This window comes from Globicephala melas, chromosome 18 (genome assembly GCF_963455315.2).
Source record: "Globicephala melas chromosome 18, mGloMel1.2, whole genome shotgun sequence".
NCBI classification, from domain to species: domain Eukaryota; kingdom Metazoa; phylum Chordata; class Mammalia; order Artiodactyla; family Delphinidae; genus Globicephala; species Globicephala melas.
The window spans coordinates 78,014,172-78,027,295 of NC_083331.1; the positions used below are offsets into that span (position 1 = coordinate 78,014,172).

The 13,124-nt window shown below is 49.0% G+C and overlaps 1 protein-coding gene across 8 annotated transcripts in view; it reads left to right on the top strand.

Moving 5' to 3' along the window:
- Positions 1-13,124, top strand: part of ATP11A (ATPase phospholipid transporting 11A) — a 115,279-nt gene that overhangs the window by 85,441 nt on the left and 16,714 nt on the right. For 7 of the 8 annotated variants that reach the window (XM_060287738.1, XM_060287740.1, XM_060287739.1 and 4 more), the window contains exons 18-24: positions 4,225-4,406; positions 6,125-6,376; positions 7,520-7,694; positions 9,756-9,858; positions 10,111-10,256; positions 10,817-10,876; positions 11,342-11,469. In XM_060287738.1, coding sequence (XP_060143721.1) covers positions 4,225-4,406; positions 6,125-6,376; positions 7,520-7,694; positions 9,756-9,858; positions 10,111-10,256; positions 10,817-10,876; positions 11,342-11,469 — 1,046 coding nt within the window. The other variant, XM_060287742.2, reaches the window with a different exon arrangement.

Genomic DNA, 13,124 nt, shown 5'->3' on the forward strand with positions numbered 1-13,124 from the left:
CGGGCGGCGGCCTCACGCCTCTTCTCCCTCGTGGGGGGCACGTTCCTGCTGGGTGCCACGTGCGCGCGCCGTGGGAAGCCTGGCCACGTGCCCTCGGGCGGACACCACCCTCCACAGCCCTCCGCTGGTGTTTGGGGGGGAGGGCGTCCAGAATGACAAGCACGTTGTGACGGTCTTGAAGAAAATAGATCTTTATCCTGAGGACTTCCAGTGATTGGCGGCTAATGCTTTCCCTTGTGACCTGTTTGGTTTTCTTCTCGCGTTTTGTTCTGAAGTGAGTGCTCAGTCTGTTCTAGGCTCATCCGAGTTCTTACATCATCAGAACTTCGTTCCATTTTGTGGCTGAAAAATATTCCATCGTGTGGACGCGCTGTATGTGCCACACTGTGTTTATCCGTCGTCTGTTGGTGGGCGCTTGGGTTGTTTCCACCTTTTGGCCACTGGGAACGATGCTGCTGTGAACATGGGTGCGCTCGTATCTGTCTGAGTTCCTTTGATTGTGTACCTAGGACTGGGATGGCTGGGTCACCTGGTAATTCCAATATGTTTCACTTTCTAAGGAAATGCCAGACTGTTCCCCAGAGGCTGCACCGCGTCGCAGCCCCACCAGCCGTGCGTGAGGGTGTCAGTTCCTCCACCTATTCGCCAGCACTTGTTATTTTCCATTTTTGTTAACTAGTCACCCTGGTTAGGTGTGAAGTGGTAACTCATGGTTTTTGTTTGCATTTCCCTAATGACTGAAGGTGTTGAGCACCTTTTTAGGTGCTTATGGACCATTTGTATCTTCTTTGCACAAATGCTTATTCAGGGTTTTTGCCCATTTTTTAATCAGGTTTTATTTCTTGTTGAATTGTAGGAGTTCTTTATATATTCAGAATACTAACACCTTATCAGATGTATGAATTGCAAACATTTTCTCCCAGTCTGTAGGTTGTCTGTCACTCTCTTGGTAGTATCCTTTGATGCACAAAAGCTTTTGATTTTAATCAAGTCCAATTTACTTTTTTGTTGTGGCCTGTGCTTTTAGTGTCGTATTTAAGAAACTGCTGTCAAACCCAAGGTCCTCATTTGTCCCTGTGTTTTTCTGAGAGCTCTATAAGGCAGCACTTACATTCAGGCCTTTGATCCATTTAGGGTTAATTTTGCGTGTGTGGGACAGGTAAGGGTCCAGCTTCACTCTGTCACATATGGATGGCTGCTTGTGTCAGGACCGTTGGTTGCACAAGACTGTTCTTTCCCTGTTGGATGGTCTTGGCATCCCTGTCAAAAATCATTGGGCCACATGTGCAGCTGTTCATGTTTGAGCTCTCGGTTCTGTTGCGTTGGTCTATGTCTGTCTTTACGCTAGGACCACCCCGTTTTGGTTACTTGTCCCTCTCCGGTGAGTTTTGAAACCAGGAAACGTGAGTCCGTCCTCCAGCCTCGTCCTTTTACAAGATTGTGGTCTACTCTGCGTCGCTTGAGATTCCCCATGAATTTCAGGTGGGTTTTCCCATTCCCACGAGAATGCCATTGGAGTTGTGATGGGCGTTGTTCTGAACCTGTAGATCACTTTGGGTGGTGTCGTCATCGTGGGATATTAAGTCTTGCAATCTGTGAACACAGGATGCCTGTCCATTTACTTAGATCTTCTGTGATTTCTTTCAGCAACGTATTGTAGTTTTCAGTCTATGAAGCTTTCACCTCCATGGTTTAACTCATTCTCGGGTATTTTATTCTTTCTGATGCTACTGTAAATGGTCTTGTTTTCTTAATTTCCCTTTTGGATTGTTCATAGTTAGCGTGTAGAAATGCAGCCGCTTTTTGTGTGTTGACTTTGAATTCTGCACCTTTACTGAATTCGTCTTTTAGTTCCAACCATTTTTTTTTTTTTTTTTTTTTTGGTGGTGGAATCCTTAGAGTTTTCTACATATAAGATCCTATCATCTAAGAACAGAACTAACTTTATTTCTTCCTTTCCAACTTGATACCTTTTTTTTTCTTGCCTGATTGCTCTGGTTAAGACCTCTGGCGCCATGTTGAATGGAAGTGGCAGAGGCAGCCATCCTTGTCTTCTGCCTGCTCTTAGGGAGAAGGTTTTCCACCTCCCCCCGTTGAGTATGATGCTGGCTGTGAGTTTGCATATATGGCTTTTATCAGGTTGAGGAAGTTCCCTTCTATCCTAGTTTACTGAGTGGTTTTATCATGAAAAGCTGTCGGGCTTTGTCAGATGCTTTTTGGCATCTGTTGAGATGATCATGTGAGTTTTTCTCCTGTGTTCTATTTATGTCATATATTACATCGATTGGTTCTCATATGTTGAATCCCCCTTGCATCGCTGGGATAAATCCCTCTTGGTCATGTATATAATCCTTCGGACATACTGTCAGATTCAGTTTACTAAAATTTGGTTGAGGATTTTTGCATATATGTTTGTAAGGGATAACGTTCTGTAATTTTCTTTCCCTGTGGTGTATTTGTCTGGCTTTGTATATCAGTATTGTTTTATATACAGTGTCCAGGGTTTTAGTAATACTTTGCAGGAAGAATAGAGAAAAGTATCTCTACTCCATGTTTCCACAAGGGGAAGCCCCATAGCTGCTTTTAAAGGCAAGGTTCTATTTATTTCTGAAGTTTCTGCTGACCGTTCACACCAGCTCTATGTTCTGGGACAGCTCTGAATTACTATCCTCGTAAAACCTCTTTCTTATCGTGCAGTTTTTCTGGCGTAGAATGAAGTCATACACATATATCCTGTGCGTTTCACCTCTTAGGAGAAGTCAGAGGATCCATTCTGTAGCTCGAGCTCATGTCTCCGATCTGTACCTTGATCACCGTGGATACTTCTGATCCAACTTCAACCACTCTTTTTAGCAGAAGTCACTGAGTTATTATTGTGTGCCAAGGAGTCGGGGGTGAAGTGAGACAGTGCCAGCGGCCTGAGAGCTCCCACCCCACAAAGGAGACAGACAGGAGGGCAGCGAAGTGGGCGGGGCGTGGACCCGGGAAGGATGCAGGGGAAGGACATCTCTGCGCTTTCACAGCTCGGGGGCGGAGGGGGACCTGCCTTCTCAGAGAGGCGAGCGGGCTGCTTGCTTGCTCCCCTGGGACGGGACTCGGCGTCTGGATGGTGGGCGGTCACAGAGCTCAGTGCCTTCCCAGAGCCTCGGACACACAGATGCTGCTTTTGTCCTGCTCCTTCCCGGGGACTCCCTTCCCGCCTTCAGGCTTCCGAGAGCTCGGGGGACAAGAGGAGCTGTTAACCCGACCGTGATCGTGTCCCTTGGCTACATCTGGAGGTCGGAGAAAACATGGAAGATGTGAAGCGTTCCTGAGAGCGATGGGACGTTAGAATTCATATAGTGGAAACCCTTCAAATCTTAGGAACCGGTGTTCTCCCAGAATTTGGACTGATTATGTAGGAGACTGGCTCATTTCAGGGGATCCGTAGAGTTGGGGCTGAAGGAACAAGGGAAGCAGAAGGGGGTCGTCCAGGGTCGCCAGTCGGGCCGTTGCGATGGTTGCTTCATCGTGACCAAAGGAAGCGTCTGTTGACGCAGTGAAAGTGCTCTGTGTGGCACCTTTGAGAGCCCAGCTTCCTGGTGCCCTGCGCGCCCTGACGTCCAGAATTAGTCTTAGGTTCTCATTTTCCTCTTCTGTGGACCCGATAGGTTTGATCAATAACCGTGTGGTTTTCCTTCAGTGAGACCCAAATAAGATCAAAGTGTCACACAAACTCCCCACGTAAAGCGTCACTTTAGAAATATCACTTGATGGGGCTTCCCTGGCGGTCCAGTGGTTAAGACTTTGAGCTTCCACTGCAGGGGGCGTGGGTTCAATCCCTGGTCGGGGAACTAAGTTCCCACATGCCATGTGGTGTGGCCAAAAAAAACACAAAAAAAGAAATATCACTTGATATTTACTATAAATTGCTAATTGCTATCCTAAAAAAGGTTAACTCTTCATTTGTCAAAATAAAAGAACCAAGTCTTATCTTTCGACGGCCCTGGTTTATATTTTGTATTCCCACGCTTACTAGTTTGAAATCTTTATCATCTACCATGATTGTGTATATTTAAGGTGGATACGCTTCACTTGCAGAAGACCAGCCCCTTGAGGGTGGGTTGGCTTCTCGTTCTCTGGTTAGTCACTCGAGCTGGAGGGGGGTGTCGGGAAGGCTTTGGGAAGTGATATTCAGCAGAGTGACCCTCGAGTTTACGTTAAGTGCCGCTTTGTGTCCTGCAGGAGGGGCTTCGGACCTTGTGCGTTGCCTACAAAAGGCTCATGCAGGAAGAATACGAAGGCATCTATAAGCTGCTGCAGGCCGCCAGAGTGGCGCTCCACGATCGGGAAAGGAAGTTAGCAGAAGCCTATGAGCAGATAGAGAAAGACCTTATCCTGCTCGGTGCTACGGCCGTGGAGGATCGGTAAAGGCTCGCCGCGCTTGTCTTCAGAAATAATAGTGTTGCAGCGGGATCGCAGGGGCTACAGGGGCGCTTCGGGGGGAGCCCCACAGCCGGTGTCGGCCGCACCCGGTGAACGCGTTCACGCGTCAGGACCGGGCAGGCCACTTGGTTGCCTGGGGTAATAGCGCGGGGGGTCAGGCTGCGCTATTGTGATGTTTGACTTTCCACGAATAAAAGGCCCCCAGAAGAAACCAGAAATGGTCAGCATTTTCACACCGTATTCTGAATAGTCAAGCTACAAGGCTATGCTCTTCAATTATTCTTTAGAATGGAATCAATAGCTAATCTGGTCCTCAGTTTGTCACTAGTTCTTTCCAAATACAAGTGTAAACATGTTGGATCTTAACATTCTCAGTGTTCTTGTCATCACTCATTGAAGGAATTTAAAATAATGAAGTAGAACATTGCAAAACCTGACAATAATACCTGGTAGAATTCCTGGGTCCTTGGAGGAACTGGGGAGAAGGGAAGGCTCTTAAGGCTGGAGGGATCTTCGCCTGCGCATCCGAGGACCCTCACGGGGGTCCTGGGAGCTGATGCACCTGGGGGGAGCTGGTACCTCAGGACACTGAGAGTAGATCCCCGGGGATGGGGCGGAGGGGAGGGGTTGAAGTGATGATATTTGATTACAGATTATTTCTTTGAAATCTCTGGCCAACATCTTTACAGACCACTCTGGGCCTCGGTTTCCTTTTTGCAAAAAAGGATGAAGTGAGAGATGGTTTTTTCTGCCTCTAGAATAGTACGATTACATCATCTCCAGACTTGACCTAGGAAGTTTATCCCAGAATCTAACCAGATGGTTCCAGTCAGAATCCGGATCCTTTCCTTGCCTTTCACTCAGCACTGGACAGAAACACATCACTGACACACATCTATCAAAAACTAAGACTCTAAAATCTAGAAAACACAGCAGGCCCCCAAGTGAGGCAGCCGTGGTTTTGCTGCCAGACTTCCACGGATGGCAAGACAGCCCGACCAAGGTCAAGAGTGCCGTTTATCCTCAGACATGTGTTGTGGCCTCTGCAAGCTGTGGGTTTTCTACACGTAGACCAGGATCCTAACACCGTCCTCATCCTGTAAGGTTCTGGCAAAGACAGAACGTCGCAGGCAAGTGCTTCCCGCAGCATCTGACGCGGGGCGAGCCTGCGACGCCATCAGCCCGTCCCAGAGCCACACCTGGCGTTTCACGTTCTTTAGGGGAGCCTGGGCTCCGATTTGATACGTGGCAAAATTAGAACAGTTTATGCACAGTGAAAAGGTGGTGAGCACCACCTCTTTTCCAGGTCCCGTTTTTCCCTGGTTAAGACTCTTTTGGTTGGTGGTTATGACGGGCCGTCTTATAATAGCGTAAAGTCCTCTCTGAGTAGCAAGTCCCACCAGGCAGAAAACTGTGTGCTCGGCCACTGTTACTCGTACAAGATGCCGCTTTGTTTCTTAGTATTTTATCCCTGTGGACTTTCTCGTGTTAGGAAGTGTTCTGTTGTAAAAGGTTAATACACAGCTGGAACCAGCCTCGGGTCCTTCACGGGAGATCACGAGCCAGCACCGCGGTGCTTTTTAATTTGGGGGCACAAAACTGAAACAGTTCAGTAGATCACAAGTTCTCGGAATTCTGCACTTGGTTTGCTGTGTCCACGCTGACGTGTGTGTGTTGTCCCCCGCCCCCCGCCCCCCAGGCTGCAGGAGAAGGCGGCCGACACCATCGAGGCCCTGCAGAAGGCGGGCATCAAAGTGTGGGTGCTCACGGGTGACAAGATGGAGACGGCAGCCGCCGCCTGCTACGCCTGCAGGCTCTTCCGCAGGAACACGCAGCTGCTCGAGGTGACCACCAAGAGGCTGGAGGAGCAGAGCCTGCACGACGTGCTCTGCGAGCTGAGCAAGACCGTCCTGCACTGCAGCGCCAGCCTGACCCGGGACAGCTTCTCAGGGTAGGCGGGACGTTTGCAGACGGACTGGGCAAGCTCCGGGGGCAGGGCCGTGGCCTCAGCTCCCTTTGTGCGGACGTGGTCCTGTCCTCTGGCCTCTAACAGCATCCCGTGGTCGGGACCATGACCAGAGCTATTTCTCTCTAGCAACTGTGACATATATGCCTTTTTGCATCAGAGCGGGGGGTGTGTGTGTGTGTGTGTGTGTGTGCGCGCGCGTGTGTGTGCGCGCTCACTTGCAGACTGCTGGCTGAGGGTGCAAAGAGACTTCATTCATGGATTTACAAACTATCGTGCCTGGGGTGATTCCCATCTGCTTCTACGACACTTGCGGGCTGCATCGTGGATTCCTCAGGGCTCCCGCCAGAGCAGGAGGGAGACGTGAATAATGCGTGGTCGTTTGTCGATTAAGACAGAACAGTGTATGCCCGACAGTTGGTTTTTCCAAGAATATTCGCCAGTTTATCCACATTTTATCAACGCTCTCCTTGCTGGTATTAGACGCATGATCTAAGGTTAGATTTCATTTGAGTCGTTTCCAATTCTCATTAATTTAGATAAAGCAAAGGCAGCTCTCTAATCATATGTGGATCTAAAATTATTCATTTATAAATAGTACAGCGATATTTCCCTTTGCCCTGTCTGCAGAATTCCTTTTGGGGATTAGAGATATTCCTTGTAATTTTGAAACCCAGCAAAGAGAAATTACGACCATGTTCTTTCCAAGTCAGGTCACCCGGGCAGAGTAGCACGGAGGTATTAGTTGTAACAATAAAGCCTGTGGTTGGCTGAGGTGGCCAGGCAGTTCGGGAATGAAGGCCGATCTCTTCGATAGCGGGATAAACGCTCTCCTTCTGTTGTCAGGAAGTACCGGAACACGCCCAGGAGTCCACAGTTGCGACCGTTGTTTGTTTTGCCTCAGTGAAATGAGAAAGTTTAATTCACACACAATTTTAAAATGTAATCAAAGGCCTTACAGCCACTAATCTAGAGGCTGTGTTATTATTGACAAAACAAGAAAACCCAGTTTCTTAATCCTTGATCCTGACTGTGTAGCATCTATAGATATCCCCAAAAAGTACGTAGTCTTCTCAAATCTCTGGATTTAGTTACTGAGTAATTTCTCTGGTTTGTATGATCTAACAGACTCTCGGCCGATATGCAGGACTACGGTTTAATTATTGATGGTGCCGCGCTGTCCTTGATAATGAAGCCGTGTGAGGACGGGAGCTCCAGCCACTACCGAGAGCTCTTCCTGGACATCTGCCGGAACTGCAGCGCCGTGCTCTGCTGCCGGATGGCGCCCCTGCAGAAGGCCCAGGTCCGCCGCCCACCAGGAACCAGCTAGGGATCCCCGGGGGAAGGGGTTACGTAGTGAGAGCCATTCATGAGCCCTTACAGCCTCTGGGTTTTATTTTTAAATCCAGCAAAGCACCTCCTTTTAAAAATGGAAGCAAAAATGATAGAAATTGAAACATGAGACTTAACTTTGCTCGCTGTGGTTAGTAAGCATTGATGGAATCAGATGGATGGCCCTTCCGGGTGCAGAGACCAAGGGAGATGCTCGTCCCATCTCTCACGTAAACAGAACTGTATCAAGGAGGTAGAGCCGTCTGTACGGAAGCCCGGGGGGAGGCAGCTGCCGTCGAGCACCTACTGTGTGCCGATTGCTGAGGCAGGTGCGAACCCACCGACCCTCACGGTAACCCTTGAGGCGAGGGAGGCTGTGCTAATTTTAGGAATGAAGTACCTAAGACACAAAATCGGGAGAACCTGCCTGGCGGGATGATCTGGAAAGTGGCGGTCCGAATCGGCTTCCACTCTGTCGGACTCTGAACTCACGTTCTGCCCATTGCACCACACTCTTGTGGAGACACCACCTGACGTGTTTTTTTCTTCATTTTTTTTTTTTTTTTTTGGCTGCGTTGGGTCTTCGTTGCTGCACGTGGGCTTTCTCTAGTTGCGGTGAGCGGGGGCTACTCTTCGTTGCAGTGCGCGGGCTTCTCATCGCAGTGGCTTCTCGTTGCGGAGCACAAGCTCTAGGCGTGTGGACTTCAGTAGTTGTGGCTCTAGAGCACAGGCTCAGTAGTTGTGGCACGTGGGCTCAGTAGTTGTGGCGCACGGGCTTAGTTGCTCTGCGGCGCGTGGGATCTTCCTGGACCAGGGCTCGAACCCGTGTCCCCTGCATTGGCAGGCGGATTCTTAACCACTGCACCACCAGGGAAGCCCCCTGTTGTGTGTTTTTAAATATTTTTTAAAGCATATGGGATACGAACGTGAGCATGTGTGCCTTTCTGGTGTTGGTAAACCTAAAACGGTCCCAATTCTGTAAACCACATTTTAGATAAGGGAGATCAGTTTCTCTTGAGTTGCTCATGAAGGAAACTGTCAGCTTCTCAGACTGACCTAGTGCTTAAGGTAAAATACTGAACACCACGTGCAAAGGGGTCATTTTTCGCGTCCTTGCATGCGTGCTACACTGACGTGCCACGTGACAGTGTCACTAAGCATAAAACACATAAAGCATCGCCCTGGGGTGATTCTCAGTGAAGAGAAGCAGACTCAGGCGTTCACGTACGTTCTATTTGGGATAAAAATGGTTTCATTCCCAGCTTCCCTCTTAAATGTGTGACTCTGCGTAAACCTTGTACAGTGACGTCCAGAACAGAGCTAAGGATGTCGTTTGGTCTTCACATGATACTTGGTATTTCTTTTAGGTTCTTAAGTGACTTTTGCAAACTTTGATGCCGATTAGTGTCTCAGTCTTGAAACAAGAAGGCAATCCACACATTTTTCCCTCATCTTTTCCATCATGGAACCTTATACTTGGCACATAAATAGGAAAAAAGACTGTCAAGAAACAGACTAAAAATTTGGAAATTATTCATTGCATTGAGTTGTCAGATTTGGTTTTGCACACATGACAAATTTGAAAAGTAAATGAGCAGCTTATTTTAAAAAATAGATGCTTGAAACCAGATAGCTTGGAAGAGCAGCATCTTCTAACGGAATGCAGCATTCACACTCCCCCCACCCCGTATATTTAAATCTGTTTCCCCCACGTTTGCATAAGGAGTTGAGCCGCCCCTGCAAATGACTTCCTGGATTTCACTCTCCGTCCTGTCTGCCCACCAGCCTGCTCAGCTCATCTTACTACAGTCATTTCTCAGCTGCTTTTGCTGAAGTGTGCTTCGCTTTCGACGTCAAAAAGGTTTTATCCTAAGTGGATAAAATAGACTGCATATGATCAATAATTCACTTTAAGTACAGAGTTGTTTCATTTTTCCTTGACTAACTTGACATCGTTGTCGTTTCTGCCTAGTCAGTGAATGACCTCTGCAAAAATAAAAGACGGTAAAATCTGCACTTGTTTCTTTTCCAGATTGTTAAATTAATCAAATTTTCAAAAGAGCACCCTATCACTTTAGCGATTGGTGACGGCGCAAATGACGTCAGCATGATCCTAGAGGCCCACGTGGGCATAGGTAAGCCCCTCGGTTCTGCCTCCCTGCGCCTCTTGGTAACCCGGGTTTATCACGCAGCTGGACGACAAAGGACACAGCCAAGGCAGGGCCATAGAATGTAGACACACGTTCAGGACACTGTCTGTGACACAGAGCGTTCGTGACTAGAAATCCAACAGTCACGGTTCAGCCCACCCCATTTTGCCTGTGTCCGTGTCCACCTGCGTGGTGTTGAGAAAGGCTTTCCTCAGCGCGTTTGCTCCCTTCTCGTAGGCATCATTGGGAAAGAAGGTCGCCAGGCTGCAAGGAACAGCGACTATGCGATACCGAAATTTAAGCATTTGAAGAAGATGCTACTTGTTCATGGGCACTTTTACTATATTCGAATATCTGAGCTTGTGCAGTACTTCTTTTATAAGGTAGGAAGGCTTTCCTTTCCCCTCTCACCGTCTCAAAGCGTGTGAGCGATGGCTCGTCTGTCATGATGGCCCGAGGCTACAGGGGTGATTTGTCCATGGATAGAAGTGACTGTCAGAAAGGAGAGGGTAATCGTAGGACCACGGGAGCAAACGCCCAGCTCTCTTCGCAGTCTCAAAACTGAATGTGGAACCAGTGAGATACGGGCTGTAAAACGCTTGAGGAAGGGGCATTCTTTTATAGTTCCTTGAAGTAGTTTCTTCTTCTTTAATGCGGTTGCATTCTTTCCTGTCTGCCCTGACACCGACGTTGCCGCCTCATTTCTCTGCTACAAGTTTCCCTTGAGTCTGTCTGATCTCAGGGTGACCAGAATGGTCCCGTGTGCACTGTGGGAGGCCCTGAGATGAGCAAGGAGTTTTAGAGCCATTGCCCGTCTTGCTGGAGAATGTGGGGCACTTTGCCCAGGTAGAGTGTGTCACGTGGCCAAGCTCTGTGACGGGATAGAAAAGTGACGTGTCTTACAATGTGCCCTTGATTAACATGCGTGTGACTTCTCTTTCAGAATGTCTGCTTCATTTTCCCTCAGTTTTTATACCAGTTCTTCTGTGGGTTTTCACAACAGGTGAGTCCTGCTGCCTGAGGTCGAGCTCACCTGAGCCTTAACCCTCTTCCCCACGTGTGTCTGTGGTGGGCGGAGGGTGGACGGCAGGGCATGCAGGCCAGATGACCCCCCCGTTCCGTCGCTGATCTTCTTTCATCTAAAGCAGCCAGGACCGGGGAAAATCTAAGCTTGGAGGTGGCGATCAGAATTGCAAACTTTCGTGCAACTTTCTCTTGTTGCAGGTTTGGAATGGCAGGACCGGGTGGGTCCGCTGTGATTTTAATCCAGACTAGTCGACATCCTGACACTTTGAAAAATGTCCTTGTCCTTCTGTATCTGTAGAAAAATGGCTCTGTGTGCATTTTAGAATGCTCGTGCCTGTGGCCCTTTGTAAATGAAAACTACACATGCATATTGAAACGAATCATCCGAAAGTCTTGTCGAGACGCCCGGGTGCTGTTTTCACGTGGCTTTTCGGTCCCGCAGACCCTGTACGACACTGCCTACCTGACTCTCTACAACATCAGCTTCACCTCCCTCCCCATCCTGCTGCACAGCCTGACGGAGCAGCACGTCGCCATGGACACGCTCAAGAGGGACCCTGCCCTCTACAGGTACCTCAAGCAGGCAGCCGCTGTAGGCAAGGAGAAGGACCGGGCAGCCCTGCCGCGAATCCGGATAATACTTGGTTGAAGTACTTAAAAGCCAGACGATTCCGCGTCAGCTGACACGCTCGCTTCCACAGGAGATTCTTCAAGCAGGAAGCCATGTGATTTAAGTGAATATACTCCAAATTCAGACAGAGGACTTATGTGGCGTTTGAAATGTACACGTTAAGCCAGTTTGTATTTAACGTGATTTTCGATGGTTATGAAAGAACTTGGGGTGAGAGTTTCTATCCCCTTGTGACCCCAGCGGATTTATGGCCTAAATGATCCTCGCAGGTCCAAATAGGTTCCATTCAGTGAGAAAAGAGAAAAGTTAACGTATCTGATCTCAGGGTGCTCTTTTCTGCTAAAAAGTATTTTTAATAACAAGGAAATGGTTTTTCTGCTATTTCAGAACTGCACCCCAGGATCTTTGGCCGATTCAATGTGTCACTGTTTATTGTGGCTTTGTAAATTAAACGTGTTATTCTCAGAACATTTTAGATGCACATGTGGTTGTAAGAAATAGGAGAGAGATTCTGTGAGGTTTTATGCAGTTTCCCCAGTGGTAGCATCTGACAGACCGTCCTGCAGGACCGCAGGACAAGGTCACAAGCAGGGCACCGACGCGACACGCCCAGCCGTCCTACTGGTCCTTGCTCGTGTGCACACGTGTGCTCACGTGTGTGTGCACTACATTCTGTGCAGGCTTTTCACGTGTGTGAGTCCTGTGCCCACACAGTCAAGACACCTCACCAGCCCCACAGCCTACATCAGAATCATTAGCCGTTAAATGGGGTCTTGAAGTGTTGGGGTCCAAAATAATCCCTGTAGGTGATAAAAAAAAAAAAAGCAAGCTGTGAGTTTGTCACGTGCATTTAATGGTACAGGAGTAAGTCTAAGAAAATAGGGAACCCACACCATTTTAGACACACACCGGAGGGAACCCGGCAGCTTCTCTGTCTTACTGAACTAGACTGACAGGTGTCGGAAGCCCTGTCGTGAAATGCATAGCCTGGTCCGGGAAGCCCGCGGCCCTGGCATTCGGATGCCAGCGTGTCCCTGTGTCCTGTGTCCTTCCTTTCGGACGCAGAGGTGTGAGCGCTGGCATCTTTCTTCCTCTAGTCATATCACAGTCCATTTTTGAGAAATAAAATATTCAAACAGAGATTGTTCAGGAATATCCATATGTAGTCAAATGCAAAGTCTGGAGAGCATTTTGCTTTTGCTCCCAGGAAGCTCACTTCATGTCTGTGGGTCCTTCCCACTGTATCAGCTGGGGACGTCGCCCCTCACACCTCAGCATGTTTGCTCCCTTCTCGCTGTGCTTCGACCGTGATGGTTTCGGTTACTACAGCTTTGTGCTACAAGCTGTCCCAGGGCCTTTCTGGGACCGGGTGTGGTGTTGGGTGAAGTGACAGGTGGTGTGGCCGGAGGAGCCGCAGAGCATCCAGTGTGGCTCGGGGGCGTGGCCAGTCGTGAGGCCCACCTGGCATCCCACGGGCTCCGTGCATTCAGAGCGTGTGCCGGCCAGTCGGCGGGTGGAGGTGGGGGTCTGGCCGCGACGTGGACAGGCTGTGTGGGGTGACCCCAGGCGGGAGACCAGGAGCCCCGTGCTCGCG